Source organism: Erpetoichthys calabaricus, chromosome 17 (assembly GCF_900747795.2).
Source record: "Erpetoichthys calabaricus chromosome 17, fErpCal1.3, whole genome shotgun sequence".
Classification (NCBI taxonomy): Eukaryota; Metazoa; Chordata; class Cladistia; order Polypteriformes; family Polypteridae; genus Erpetoichthys; species Erpetoichthys calabaricus.
The window spans coordinates 47,628,338-47,643,693 of record NC_041410.2 but is presented as its reverse complement, the minus strand read 5'-3'; the positions used below and the strand labels follow the sequence as shown (position 1 = coordinate 47,643,693).

The 15,356-nt window shown below is 38.6% G+C and overlaps 2 protein-coding genes across 2 annotated transcripts in view; one reads left to right on the top strand and one right to left on the bottom strand.

Moving 5' to 3' along the window:
- ubl7a (ubiquitin-like 7a (bone marrow stromal cell-derived)) overlaps positions 1-15,356 on the top strand; it is a 1,205,533-nt gene that overhangs the window by 694,456 nt on the left and 495,721 nt on the right. The window lies entirely within an intron of this gene.
- Positions 1-15,356, bottom strand: part of LOC114667426 (AP-3 complex subunit beta-2) — a 128,859-nt gene that overhangs the window by 103,011 nt on the left and 10,492 nt on the right. Inside the window, exon 2 of the mRNA XM_051920794.1 lies at positions 7,309-7,384. Within this exon, the coding sequence (XP_051776754.1) occupies positions 7,309-7,384 (76 nt within the window). The remainder of the gene's footprint in view (positions 1-7,308; positions 7,385-15,356) is intronic.

The following is a 15,356-nucleotide window of genomic DNA, read 5'->3' as shown; positions in this document are numbered from 1 at the left end:
TCTATCTTGGCACTAACAAGCATTGAAAAGTGGATGCCAGTGTGTTGAAGGAAAACACTTATACATATATACATACATATACAATATCAGTTTATGCCACCATCAAAATAATGGCAAGTCTTTATTGTCATTTTTAGTTTGATTGGAAGGTTCAAGAGGTGGACAGTCACTCAAACTCATTTTAGACAATTGGCCTGATCTGTTTAGCTGCTCCTTTTATTTAAGTAGTGTTTTCAGTCTCCCCCTATCTTTGAACTGCTGGATAGTTTATTACATCCTGATCACAACTGAGTTGTTCTTGTTATTCCGTTTAATAATGAAAGACCTTTTCTACCACGCTGTTTCATACTAGGTGATTTTTTAAAATGTTTTACAGTTTATTGGATTACTGGCAGAAACATGTTATCATCACCCAGGTATTCACGGAAGCCGGGTTTAAAAAATGCCATGCATACCCTTATTGTTAGGATTATTGGTCTCTGAGAAATCGAGTTAACACAAGTAGGTTTCTCAGTGAGTAACCCACGTATTTGGCCCTGAAAACGCTTAACCTGGTTGCACTTAATAATAATAACAGTAATAATTCTTTATATTTATGTGGCACTTTGATTGGGGAGCCACTTCAACTACCACTAAGGCGCAGCATCCACCTGGAAGATGTGATAGCAGACATTTTCACTCCAGTACACTCACCACACATTAGCTGTTAGGTGGTGAAGTGGTGAAAGAGACAGACAATTAGAGACAGGGGTGGTTAGGGGACCAGAGTGACTAGACCTTGGTGGGCAATTTAGCCTGGACACTGGGATACTCCCTGCTCTTTATGAAGGGATTTTTTATGACCACAGAGAGTGAAAACCTCAGTTTTATATCTCATCTGGAAAAAGACAACGCCATTTTTACAGCCCAGGGTCCCCATCACTGTACTGAGGTATTGGGATCCACATTCAGAGCACAGGGTAAGCGTCCCCTGCTGGCCTCACCAACACCTCTTCCAGCAGCAACCCAAGCTTTTCCTAGATGGTCTCCCATCCAAATACTGGATTAAGGATTTTGTACATGTCTTTGCTTCGCACAGCAGCCACATGTAGAAACTGATGGAAGCGTCCGCAAAGATAAATTTCCTGAAGGAAATTTATTTACATTATTGCTTTACTCTAGTTGAAATAATTCTATATGTAGAAACACTGCTGAAGGGGGGGCAAGTGTTCATACCGCAAAACTCTGTGGGCTTACATTTGGGGAAAGAAAAAGAGGATGGATGTTATTTACTTCACAGCAAATGAAGGACTAAACATATTTATAAAACACAAGAAAATGATCACGTTTGGCTGTGTTTTTGTTTACTGTATATGCTCACATTTAAGTTCTCCCACAGATAATTCGGGGCCTGATTTTATCATATAATTTCCAGTATTTTATAATGTCGGTTGTATAAATCGAATGCGGAAAACTCATGCTATTGATCCAAGAGATTATGATATGCTAATGCCCACCTGAGAGAGTAACTACGGAGCTCACTGCCTTTTTTTTCTATGCATTGTGCCTACGCGACCACATGGTAATACCCGGACTACTCCGAAGTGAGGTTTGCACTGTTTAGTGTTTTTTGTATCTCACACCCTCATACACCTTTATCATGAGAGCATCCCTTATCTACGATGGAATGTTCGATCAATAGAAAATATGAAGCTGGTTTTAAATTAAAAGTCTGAAATTGCGAAAGAAATTGGTAACTGCGCTGCTGCAACAAAATTTGCGTGATTGGAAGAAGAAAGAAGATGTAAAAAAAAAGTGTTGTATTTTTGAACAGGCATATAAGTCGGGGTCTGATTTAATGATCGATTTTTCGGGTTTCAAGACCTGACTTAGTTTCATGAAAGTTCATACATGACCTTTGGATATAATAACAGATGCAAGTTGGTCAATTATGCAGGTTTTCATACTTAACAATAAAAAATAACACACTGGTTATAACACAGTACATTTTATAATAAATAACTATATAACATATTTAGTTACATTTTTTGGAAGTAATGAGTGATGTAACAAAGTTACTTTAAACAGTAATGTTCCCCCCGCTGCTCGGGAAACAAAGGACTCCATGCTTTTTTTAGGATTCACGGCAGCTGTTGATGATATTTCATCTGTTTTATGACACTGGAATGTTTTACCAAAGGAAAACTCAACAAATGGACTGACACATGTAAACAGGTTTCTGCCTTAACCACATTACTCACATTAGATAGATAGATAGATAGATAGATAGATAGATAGATAGATAGATAGATAGATAGATAGATAGATAGATAGATAGATAGATAGATAGATAGATAGATAGATAGATAGATAGATAGATAGATACTTTATTAATCCCAATGGGAAATTCAAATTCTTCAGCAGCAGCATACTGATACAATAAATAATATTAAATTAAAGAATGATAATAATGCAGGTGAAAAACAGACAATAACTATGTATAATGTTAAATGTTAACGTTTACCCCCCGGATGGAATTAAAGAGTCGCATAGTTTGGGGGAGGAACGATCTCCTCAATCTGTCAGTGGAGCAGGACAGTGACAGCAGTCTGTCGCTGAAGCTGCTCTTCTGTCTGGAGATGATACTATTAAGTGGATGCAGTGGATTCTCCATAATTGATAGGAGCCTGCTTAGCTCCCTTCGCTCTGCCACAGATGTTAAACTGTCCAGCTCCATGCCAACAATAGAGCCTGCCTTCCTCACCAGTTTGTCCAGACGTGAGGCGTCTTTCCTCTTAATGCTGCCTCCCCAGCACACCACTGCGTAGAAGAGGGCGCTCGCCACAACTGTCTGATAGAACATCTGCAGCATCTTATTTCAGATGTTGAAGGACGCCAGCCTTCTAAGGTAGTATAACTGGCTCTGTCCTTTCTTGCACAGCGCATCAGTATTGGCAGTCCAGTCTAATTTATCATCCAGCTGCACTCCCAGATATTTATAGGTCTGCACCATCTGCACACAGTCACCTTTGATGATCACTGGGTCTATGAGGGGTCTGGGCCTCCTAAAATCCACCACCAGCTCTTTGGTTTTGCTGGTGTTTAGGTGTAGGTGGTTTGAGTCGCACCATTTAACAAAGTCATTGATTAGTTCCCTATACTCCTCCTCCAGCCCATTCCTGATGCAGCCCACGATAGCAGTGTCATCAGCGAACTTTTGCACATGGCAGGACTCCGAGTTGTGTTGGAAGTACGATGTATACAGGCTGAACAGGACCGGAGAAAGTACAGTCCCCTGTGGCGCTCCTGTGTTGCTGACCACAATGTCAGACGTGCAGTTCCCAAGATGCACATACTGAGGTCTGTCTTTAAGATAGTCCACGATCCATGCCACTAGGTATGAATCTAATCCCATCTCTGTCAGCTTGTCCCTAAGGAGCAGAGGTTGGATTGTGTTGAAGGTGCTACAGAAGTCTAGAAACATAATTCTTACAGCACCACTGCCTCTGTCCAAGTGAGAGAGGGATCGGTGTAGCATATAGATGATGGCATCCTCTGCTCCCACCTTCTCCTGATATGCAAACTGCAGAGGGTCAAGGGCGTGTTGAACCTGTGGCCTAAGGTGGTGAAGCAGCAGCCTCTCCATGGTCTTCATCACATGTGATGTCACAGCAACAGGCCGAAAGTCATTCAGCTCACTAGGACGTGATACCTTTGGGACTGGGGTGATACAAGATGTTTTCCAAAGCCTCGGGACTCTCCCCTGTTCCAGGCTCAGGTTGAAGATGCGCTGTAGAGGACCCCCCAGCTCCGATGCACAGACCTTCAGCATTCGTGGCGATACTCCATCTGGACCCGCTGCTTTGCTGGCACGAAGTCTCCTCAGCTCTCTGCTCACTTGCGCTGTTGTAATTATGGGTGGGGATGTCTTTCCTATGCTGGTATCAGCAAAAGGATGTGTGGAGGGTGCAATACTCCGAGGTGAGTGTGAGAGTCATTATCACAGTTGTGTGCATGTAAACACATTCACTAATAAGGGTAGCTTCTGAGAACTACCAAAGCATTTACTCCTTAGACCAAGAATGTTACTGTTCAAGTGTAGGGATCAAGTTGGCAAATTCAGTGGGTTATATTTATAAAAATTCTATTAAATCTGTAATGATAGTTGATGTTGATCTGTGAACTTGAGAGCTAATAGTAATGTCTTAATTAATTTACATACAGTAATAGGAGTTGATGTTTTTGCAGAAGTTGTTGTACATATCTAAAACTGTTCAAGTATAGAGTTACTCTTTTCCAAACAATGTGTTGCTGAGTTATTGGAACCCACAATAAAAGCAATACAAATCAATACCAAATAAAATGTTGACAACAAATGCTGTCACTAAATTGTTTTCAAAACCAATTAATAAATCAGCTTTGATCAAATGTGTCAGGACATATCTATGGGTAACAAATTGTACTGCCTACTGTAATTTGTTTCTGTGGATTTCTTGCTTATGAAGAAGTGGTTCACCTTAAAAGGCTCTACCACTTAAAAAAAATTGTTTCCTAAATTAATCTACAAGCATGTCATAAAAATAACATATCATCAGATGGAGAACCTTATTTTATACCTTAACAGATTATAGCTATTTCTTTTTTTAATAAACCAGACCATCAATCAGCACAAAAATAGCAAGCCTCAGATTTTCCTCTAAACATAATTTGAATGCAAATATCCATACTGTATATAGGTAGTGGCATAAAAAGTTAATCTCCTCAAGATCCTTTCCCACAATACAGTATTTCAAGCTGGTTGAGCTATGAACTGTGTATGTGTAAAAAATGATTCTTGTATGAATCACTAAAAAAAATGATGTCATGTCTTTAAGAAGAATGGAGATAACAAACGTTCTAATAGAATGGCTGTCTATGGAGAACAAAACTGGACCACAGCAAATGATATAAAAACGTCCATGAAAAAAATCTCACATTTCTCGTATTGCATAATCCTAATATCATACAAGTGGATGTCAAGTCATCTAGTCACATACTCACAACAGACAAGGTGAATTCTTCTGAACTAAAGATAGAACTCTTGACCAAGAAATGAGGTGGGTCTTCAATTGAAATGCATGCTTATTGTCCGTTGAGAACATACGACTAGATGACTTGACGAGTGGATTATGCATAGATTTTTATTTTGTTTACTGTGGTCTAGTTTGGTCTCCATACGCACCCATTCCATCAGAAAGTTTGTTTTATCTGTTCTTCATGAAGACACTGCATTAAAATACTTTCTTGGCCTTCACTATAATCTGCATGGAGTAATTAACATAAAAAATAAACATCTTTGGGTAGAGAATTCTTTTAAGAAAAAATAATATATAGATGCCAGTTTATAACAATGCCAGTTCTTTTTTTGTCTGTCCAGGATTTTCAATCACCTGTAGCTTGCAAACCGTTTGACCTATTCACTTGAAATTTGGTACGCATACACTAAGTGAAGTCTACTATCCGCTTTCCGTGGTGATGATTGACTTCCAAGGTTATTCCTTTTTCATTTTTATTTCATCTTATTGTGGAATCAACTCTCGGCACATGCGTACGTGCGCTGTTCTCATCCCTACCACCTTCACCGTCACTTCCCCTGCCTCTTCATATCTTAAATCATTCTTGAGGCAGATTGAAGTGCCAGCTTAAGTGAAAAATTTTAAAAACGTACTAAGTAATTGCAACACAAACACTGATTTAATCAGTTTTAACACGAAAAGATGGCGACGAAAGAAGACAAGAAGTGGGCCGCTAGGGTGGAGAAAAGAAGAGCAGCTCAGGAAGCAGCAAGCGCATCAACCTCTGAGCAAACGAATGCTAAACGTACAGAGAAAGAGGATGAAAACTATGAAAGCTCAAGTCAAGTGTATACACTGCACGTTATCGTGCAGTGCGCCGTTACTGGTCGTTATACAAAATGTCTATGTGTGGAAGTGTCTGTATCTGTCCGGCCTGGAAGTGAGAGGTTTAGTTGGGGTAAAGGCTCTGCCTCCGAGGAAACAGACAACTCGCTTAGCCACTAATAACACAAGCAAGGCCAGCACGTCAGCAAAACAAAACCTCATTAGCCGGTATCCCTTTTACTTTTCCTCCGGCCGCTAATACACAAGCAATGCAAGTATGTCGGCAAATCGAATCCTCCTAGGAGAGAGATGCCCAGAGTAGTTCCTTTCAATTACCTGACATCTCTACATTTCAGTTTATTTTCTAACGATTTCAATAGTTTCTAGGACCCCGGAATAATTACAGCACGGGCTTACACAGCTAGTCGTTATATAAAAACTAAAAGAAAGAGTCTCTTTAAAAAGATTTTTTTAATCTAGGGTGATCAACTCAGCACTGAAAACTACAGTTTCTGGTTTGCCAGTCTAATCAAAGTTTGCTCAATCAATTGACCCTCGCCTGTCCCATGGTTGTAATTTCTATTTAGTCCTTTCAAACATACATAAGCAAATCATTTGTTCTTTTTACTCTGCAAGGTAATCTTGCTCGTAACACCTTAGCATTCAAATGGATTTGAACAACTCCTTCTACTGGTGTAGTTAAATAATGTGATTTCATCCTGGTCAGGTCTAATTTAATCAATTTATTAAAGTCTGTCAATGCACTCCTTAAACTAGGCAAAAGAAATCAAAGACACACTTTGTAATATTTAGTTTATGTGATGAATCGGTGCTTTGTCTATTGGTGGTGCTGCCCTTGTGTTCAATTGTGCCAGGACAGGTTTTGGTTCCACACGATCCTAAACTGGATAAATGGATTAGAAAATGGATGAATAATTTTAATATGATTTTTATTTGAGTGATGTACTGTAAGACAAAGTACGTCAATCTGCTTTATGCAGAATCTGGTGTGGCAGTCTGCCCTTTCCATACATGAGCTGTGTCAGCTAACACTATTTGCTACAAAGATAGTCAAAGACCTACAAATGGACCAGACACAGCTGGGTGCTGTCTAAGGTGATGGGCTGTATATGACAAAGCTCTGTCCCTGACTCCTTGGACATGTCACCTGCCCTGACACTTGGTATCTGAAAGTTTTTTACTTTAAAGGTGTCAGTTAAATAAACAAATGTAAACAACCAGTCAAGCAAAGCATATAGAAAATACAATCTTAATAACAGAAGGTTACAAAATATAAATATAGTGAACAGTCTTATCAAAAACATAGCTGGCTGAGGTATTATTGAAATGATTTATTCACATAGAAAGTGAAGTTAGAAAATCAGAACTGTGACTTTTTAAACCTAAATCATTAGAATAGAGTATTCAGCCAGGTTCATCATATACTCACAGCTACAATTCTTTTCATGGCTTCTAGCTTCAGGGAATCCTTGTTACTATCTAGCATTTCTTTAAGATCATCATGCCTGCGAAAGAAACATTTTAGAAGGTTACCACATGTGTGTACCAAACACCAAAAAGAAACAAAAATGATGGAACTAGCTTGTAATTTAGAAAATCAATTGACTGAATGAATATATATGATGACAGGAATATTCTAGAGGCTTATCTCAGGATAGGGGATGATTTACTAAACCACAAAGTTACCAACTCTGACCCATTGTGTTACCCTCAGGAAATCATATAACATACCTGTTTTTCAACTGTAAAAAAATAAAAAATGATGTCAGTATGTAACTGTATTTATAAAGAGTCTTGAAATGATGTTGGTTATTTGTATTTACAAACCAAATAATTTATCTGACATCAATGAGTTGGCATTGGTCTGCCTTTGTATAGACAATATAAATGTTCTGAGTGGATCTTATATTATATTACATTAATACATCTTCCAATTTCACAGATGGAGAATATACATTCCTTCATTTGAATTGAATGGTCTGTTATATATAAATGAACAAATATATTAACTGATCACAGGCTATCTATAACAGTGTTTCCTAACCACTGAACCACCGTCCAGTACAGTGGAACCTCGGTTCACAAACGTCTCGGTACAGGTACAAATCGGTTTACGACCAAAAACTTTTGCCTCGGTTCACGACCACACACTTGGTATACGAACAAGCCAGTTTCCCTTTCGGTTTGTACATGTTCAGTCTCTCCCTGTGCATTTCCTGTGCAGCGAGCAAGAGAGAGAGAGCGAGAGAGCGCGACACACACACACACACACACACACAGAGGCAGCGCGAGAGAGAGACAGACGCACACACACAGGCAGCGCAAGAGAGAGAGCGGCGCACACACACAGGCAGCACGAGAGAGAGAGCTGGACGCATAAGGTAGGAAGGCAGTTAAAGAATGCACTGGGCTTGATTTTGTTTTCACTTCTGTTTACAGTGATCGGTTCGTAGCGTGCATTGTTGCAATGTTACTTTTCTTGGTGGTTTATTAAATTACGGATTTTTTCAAATGTTCATTTTTTTCCCTGTGCTTAAAACTCATTAAAAAAAAAGTGTTTTTAGCCAGCGGTTGGTAGTGCTATAGCGCGAACTATTGAAGTGTTAGTTTTCTCTGTTGTTCAAGGTTTTCTCAGTGTTATTCAATGTTTTTACATTTAGTTTACTATTACGCTGTGCATTCTATGGTTTAATTAACTATATTTGTGCTTAAAAACTATAAATATATATTTACATACACTTCGTATGGTCTGGAACGGATTAATTGTAATTACATACAATCCTATGGGCAAAATTGTTTTGAGTTTTGGAACGAATTATGGTCATGATTCCACTGTACCTGTTTGTAGAATACTTTTGCTGGTCTATGAAAAAATCAATGAATTCTCAGGTCACATTTTTTAGCCAATGTGAACACGTGTTGTACACATAATCTAATAAGGAAACATAGACCTTCAATCTGACTGAAAAGGTTCTTAAACACCATTCAACATAACCTAAACCCCTAAATCTGAATGCTCAAAACTGGAGAGACCCCAAAGCCAAATAGCCAACCATTTTCCAATTGAATCATGTTCATTCACTTTTTTACTCTACAACTCTCTCTACAAACTCTAAGGGTTTGTTCCCTTAATTTTATTCTAATAATGACAATTAACAATGAGCACTGTAGACATCAGGACAAACTAAATTAAATGGTGAAAGTCTAGTTCTACTACACAGTCATACATACTAGAAAACTCTATAAATTACAAGAACACCTGAAAAAAGAGAAATACAAATTATGAAGAAGAAAATCTTACAAACCAACTTACACAAAAGTTTGATAAATTCCAATAAAATTTAGTTAGGCAGTGATTTTATTTTTTTTAGTTTCTGCATTGATACCAAAAGATGGGAAATAACAGTCTGCTTATTTAAAATAGAAGTCCAATAAAAAGCCAGTGGGGCCGAGCACCACTGATATAAGGCAACACTTATAGACTGTTGATGAAAGCGAATGACTTCCCATGTAGGTAATGGGAGAATCGAGTAGACTAGATTAGAATTCATTGAATTGATTGGCTCTCATCAACAATCATCATTACACCATTAGAGAAAGTGATCTGCTGCAGTAAAGGCTTGCATCAAATATATCTACTATAATTGAATACAAGAAGAAAAAAATTAATTAGTTTCACCAATTCTTTCATCTTATAATAAGGACATCCAAATTATTTTTCCAGACTCTTGGCCAAATAATGTGAAGTACGAGTCTATGCTTTTATTGATGCTCTGTGATGCCCTAAAGAGAGTAACCCTAACCCTACTCCTAACTACTCCTAACCCTTCCTGAAAACACAGTTTCACTTTGTCATTATGGTTTTTTTAGTGTAGATGTAAGTCCAAAAATATCTAATTTACCCATTGTGATGAATGGCCAGGGCCCATGCCTGGCCGGGACGCCCCTTCACCACATCTGCCAGGGGGACAAGGGTGGGAAGCCCAGTATCTCCCCCTGGACCCTAGATGGCAGCCTCTCTTGGGTGCAGCGGTGCCTCGGACTCCCCCAGGGCTTCATGGGGGTTGGAGTTCTGTGCAGCTCTGTGGGGTTCTGCAGGCGCTGCCAGGGGGTGCTGCAACAGGAGCTGCTGACCCCTTTTGGGCACTGGTTTCGCCTTACCCGGAAGTGCAGCCGGATGTTGGCAATCAACCACCTGGAGCAGGGGTACTCAATAAAAGGGAGCCAGCAACCACCACTCAGCGGCCAGAGTCGGGAGGTGGAGAACAAAGCTTGCTGAGGAGGAGTGGTGGTGAGAGAAGAAGGTGCTTGATGACTGTACTGTTTTTGGGACTGTGTTGTGGCTGGAGAGATTATAGGGAAGACGAGCCCTCCAGCTGAAGTATAATAAACAGTTAATAAATATTTAATTTTACCCATGCCTCCGTGTCAATCTGTGTCGGGTCGGGCGCAATATAGTGGCTTTCTTACACCATTTAATATTAAATCTACAAGAGAATGAAGAGTGCAGAAAGTGTAGGGCTCTGAATACTTTTCTCAATCTTTCTATACCAAATAGAAAAATTAAAACTATTGCTAAGAATTTAATATTTCAATAATATATTAAAGAGACACATCCAGTTCTACAGGTAACAAACATGGAAAAGACAAAATCCTTATGAACTTCAGATAATACCGTGATCACATGTCCAGATTTCACTGGTACAGTTTCAGTTTCAATCAGACCACACAATTAGCTGGACAGAAAAACAAAGTTCAGATTCTGTAGATAGATAAAAGCAAGCAAAATGCACAAAATCTAATTCATACTGATTTCTGTCAATTTACAAAAATGTGAACTTATCTACACGTCTATTAGCCCAGGAGTTTCTAAACGTCACGGCACAGTAGCATATCATTGTCAAACCACTCTGTTTATAATCTTCATAGTCCCTCTTCAAATGCTCCTCAATGAGAAGAGATTCCATTATCTGCTTCCTAACCTCCGACCTCCTGACAGGTCAAGGTATAAAATAAGCAATTTAACTACCATTAGGGAAGTCACCAGATGAAAAATCTTTGAAATTCAGTTGAAAAGAAAAAATTTTAGGAGCATTATATGCATGTTTGTATTTACAGAATTGCTATAGGTTGTGACTCACCAGTATCTAGCATTAAACAGACAAGCATTTTCTGTCCACATCCCAGAGTTGTGTATATTGGAATTTATACTGATTCTAAATTAAAGCCTTCTTAGTCAGGCTGTATGCATGAGTGCACCTGCGATGGGGTATACTCCATCCAGGGAACTGGATTAAGCAGGTCTGAGAATGTGATGTTGCATTATGATAGGGTACACAATTAATGTTTATCATGATATGGAGTAAAATATGTTAATTAATGAATAGCCTGTTTACAACATGTGCTAATCCTGCAATTGACAATAGTAATTTCAAGCTGTTTCTATGAAAAGTAGAAACATATTAAAAGATTAATATTAAAAGTCAATTACTTGGCTCCCAGGTCAGTGACTGGAGTCCTATGCAATAGGACTGAAGGCAAAATTTTATAAGATCAATGTCCACCCAGTTGCCCTATGTGGTGCCAAATTTTGGGCTGCACCATGACTCAAAAGCAAGTGCTATAAGTCATGAGACTGCTGCGTTTGACACTTTGACTCATTAGATGGCACCATGTCATGAACATCATGTGCAGATGATGGGAGCAGTGCCCATTGGCGATAAATTGCCAGAAGCCCTTTTGTGATAGTATAGTCACGTTATCCAAAGCGAAGACTAATCAGTGGCAAAGACTGTCCTTCCTCTCATCCCACAAGGTAAAAGACCATGTGGACAACCCAAGAAGCAATGACTTGATAGAATGAAAAGGGAGACATGCGCCAATTTAAAGTCAATCTGCTTTTGATCAGGAGAAATGGAAAGAGACGTTCAAGTTGGCGCACCCTGTAATAGCACAGGACAAACATTGAGGAAGAAGAAGAAAAATATTAAAGATTCGGTAATTCTTTACTTAATAGTTTTAGAGCAGATGGATCCATTCTACAGTTTGTTTTGAACAATTGCCGAACACTTACTGTAGATTTTGTTCTTGCAAGCCAAAAAACTTGCTTTCTCAGTGATACATACTATCTCTAATTACCAGATGCCTTATGAATCTAAAGTACTTAAACATAAGCTGTGTGCAATTGTAAATACCTGCAAAAAAACTAATGATTATTAGAGTATCTACTAGAAATTAATGGCATACTTTAATTAGTGTAATCAACTACCCTGTATACAGTATTGTTCTCATTATTTACTATGTTTTCCTTATTCTTAGGACAATACTGTATTTTGTATAATAAAAATGAGATGACAGTAAGCTGGGTGTTACAAAGTATTGTGTCAACTATTGATTTTGCAATTACATGTGCACACAATTTACTGTCTGTTATTAAAACTTTATTAGATATTCAGGGCTTACTAAAATCAAACCTTCAACAACAGGCACACTAGAACAAATCCAGCAGTTGTTATAAGACATTCTACTAGCAAATTTTAAGGTCTCTCTATATAAAATGTCCTCTCTCCTACCTCAAAGGCTGAGACTGCACACTTTCAGAAGTTGTGTCCTCTGACCCTTGCTCTTGATCTAGGGACGACTTCAGCAGGCGTAACTCATCTGCCTGCACAGCATTATACCAGGTTTGCTGAGAGCCATCCGGAGTCAAAACTGGACTTTTTAGTTCCTCTTGAGCTTGATCATGTTTAACCAGATTAACGGCATTTACCGGAATCTGTAATAATCGTTGCATGGCCGTCATGGCAAAACACAAAATAAATAGTGTACTCCTTTTTCTTGAAATGAGTACTCTTCCTGTGAAAATGTAACTCTTCCTGTATTACTTCATGTATAAATCCAAATACTTGTGAGAAAGTTTTGTCTCAACTTCAAAGATGGTTTTGTGATCCACCATATATATTTCGATAAAATAACAGTCCTCTGCTCCGTGTTTCTCAGGGCACATTGATCCTCTATTTTTGTTAGATCATTTAGATTTTTTTCCAACAATATGTTCTTGCCCAGCTTTTTGCTGTATTCTGAGTGGACTGATGCCTCCTTCCCAGACACACAAAGTGTTCTCTCCCTGTGTGTTCCTTTCTTTAGCCATTTCTGCTACATAATAAATAATGTGTGATGGCAAGCGTTACCTTCTGCTTTAAATATCACTTAATACCTGCCACAGAAAACCTAACCCCCACTCCATCTCAAATGACACACAAGGTAGCATCTGGTGAGCAACATGACATATGTCCTCAATAATGTATTACTTAAACAGAAGTGGGATCAGACCTTCAGAAAAGAGAAGCCTTTCCACATAAAGGTTTGATAGTGTCTGATAAAACTGACTGTGCTCAAAATATGTGTATTTTGTTACTGCATCCATTTTAATGTAGGCCCAAGATATGTCAACATTCATACTTGTGCATGGGGGGAGTTAGAGTAAAAGACATGGAGGCCAAGAAAGTTTCAAGAGAGGAGGTAAGCTCATGGAGGTGAACTTGTGGTGAAGAGAGAAGAAGAACAAGAACCAGACACTGGAGGATTATACCATTAATGCTACAAGGAATATTATGAAACCTTTCAGCTCTTCAGCACTGTGAGTATAAAAAATGGAGACTGGTTGCTCTGTTGTTTTGCAATTAATGAATATTGAAGAATGGTAGCCTGTAATTCTGCAGTATCTCTTAGTTGTTTGGCATGCTTAATGTCTATAAACTGAGGTGCACTAGGACTATTGATAATAATAATAATAATATCACTGTTAAGCTACATGTTAATGCCATATAAGAGCAATCTTAAAATAATATGTAAAGCTCAGATCCAAAATCCAGATGGGGCAAAAATGACACCTTCTGGTAAGTACCACTGAATTTAAAGTTGAGATGACTCAAAAGTAGAAAATTATCACAGGAAAAAGACAGAAGAAAATGAGAGGCCTGTTAGATTCTGTGTAAAAACAAGTAGAAGTCGTGGTCTGCTTGTGTATCAGGTGATGAGCTAGAAGGAGATGGTTAGTTATTTCTTTATATTGTTACTTTAATGTTAGGAACGTTTATATTATGGATGAATCTGGATACCACCAAATAAGAAAAGTTGCATTAACACCAAAGTCCTTGCCCACTTCTGCCCTCAGCCAGTTTTGTGGCTTTGGATGTCTTTTGTGACATGTCCTGAAAACTTTCAACATTCTACTTACATCACACATGGGCAAATTCACTTCTTTACCTGTTTTATGGAAACACTTATGCAGAACGAAATACCATTAGAGTCTTTTAATTAATTCATTCACTTTTTATTTGCCATTTGATAGGTATGCTGAAGTACAATTTCATAAATGATTTGGTTTGAATAGTTGCCAAAATACTTGTTTTTTTTTTTATTCTGTACTTTATGTCCTTGACTGACTGGTCTGTCTAGCATCAGTTTGGAATGGAATAGAGAATGTAAAAGTGGCTAGCTCAGTTCCTTTAAAAGCATGGGCTTTAAATAACTAGAAATGCCTTCAATGCACCAAGGTTCTAAAAAACATCTGACTCTTCAGTTTTTAAAGATTTTAAATATTTGACTAGTAAGAGATGCTGATCATGGGGCCAGAGAGTGGTGTTGAGTTGTATGGGTCAGACATGCAAGCAAGAATATCACTGTATTCTGTAGATGTTACAAAAAAAATGTGAAATCGAATGTAGCTACACAATATACTGAAAAGAACATTTGAGCCATGTACTTGTTAGGATTAGGAATCTTCTATATTTTTTTCCTGGGTTTTTACTTATAGATAAAAATCCAAACCATTTTGTTTTGGGGTTTCTCAGACCAGGGTGGTGCAATGGTAGCACTGCCGCCTTTTTAATAAGAAGATCAGGGTTCACATCTCAGGTCCTTCCTGTGTGGAGTTTCCATCCCTGTGTCTGCATGCGTTTCCTCCCACAGTCTAAAGGTCAGGTGGATTCCTTGAAGCTATATTGGCCCTAGAGGATGTGTGGTGTATGGGTGTGTGTGTGTGTGTTCCACTGTGATGGACTGGTGCCCAGTCTAGGGGACTGCTCCCACCTTGTGCTTGGCAAGGCTCCTGCCCCCTGTGACCCAGCTCAGGATTAAGCAGGCTTAGGAAATGGTAGATTTTCTTCAATTCTGCAATCTGTTGTGAGATTTACAAATTTACTTAAAATGTAATAATTTTGCTTTGTGCCCACCCCCACCATAACCTATCCTCTATGGGGGAGAAGCAAAAGCTTTAGATTCATCAAAATTTTTGATCTCCAGTTTTTGACGGATCTCAATGTTTTACAGCCCTGTAATACAGAACACATTGACATCTCGATGATGAGTGTGTGTCTGTGTGTGTGTCTGTGTGTCACAGTTTCTTAAGGACAGTCTAGAGCTAAAACGGCTGGACAGAAAAATACCAAACTCGAAACTTAAGCCTGTTATGAG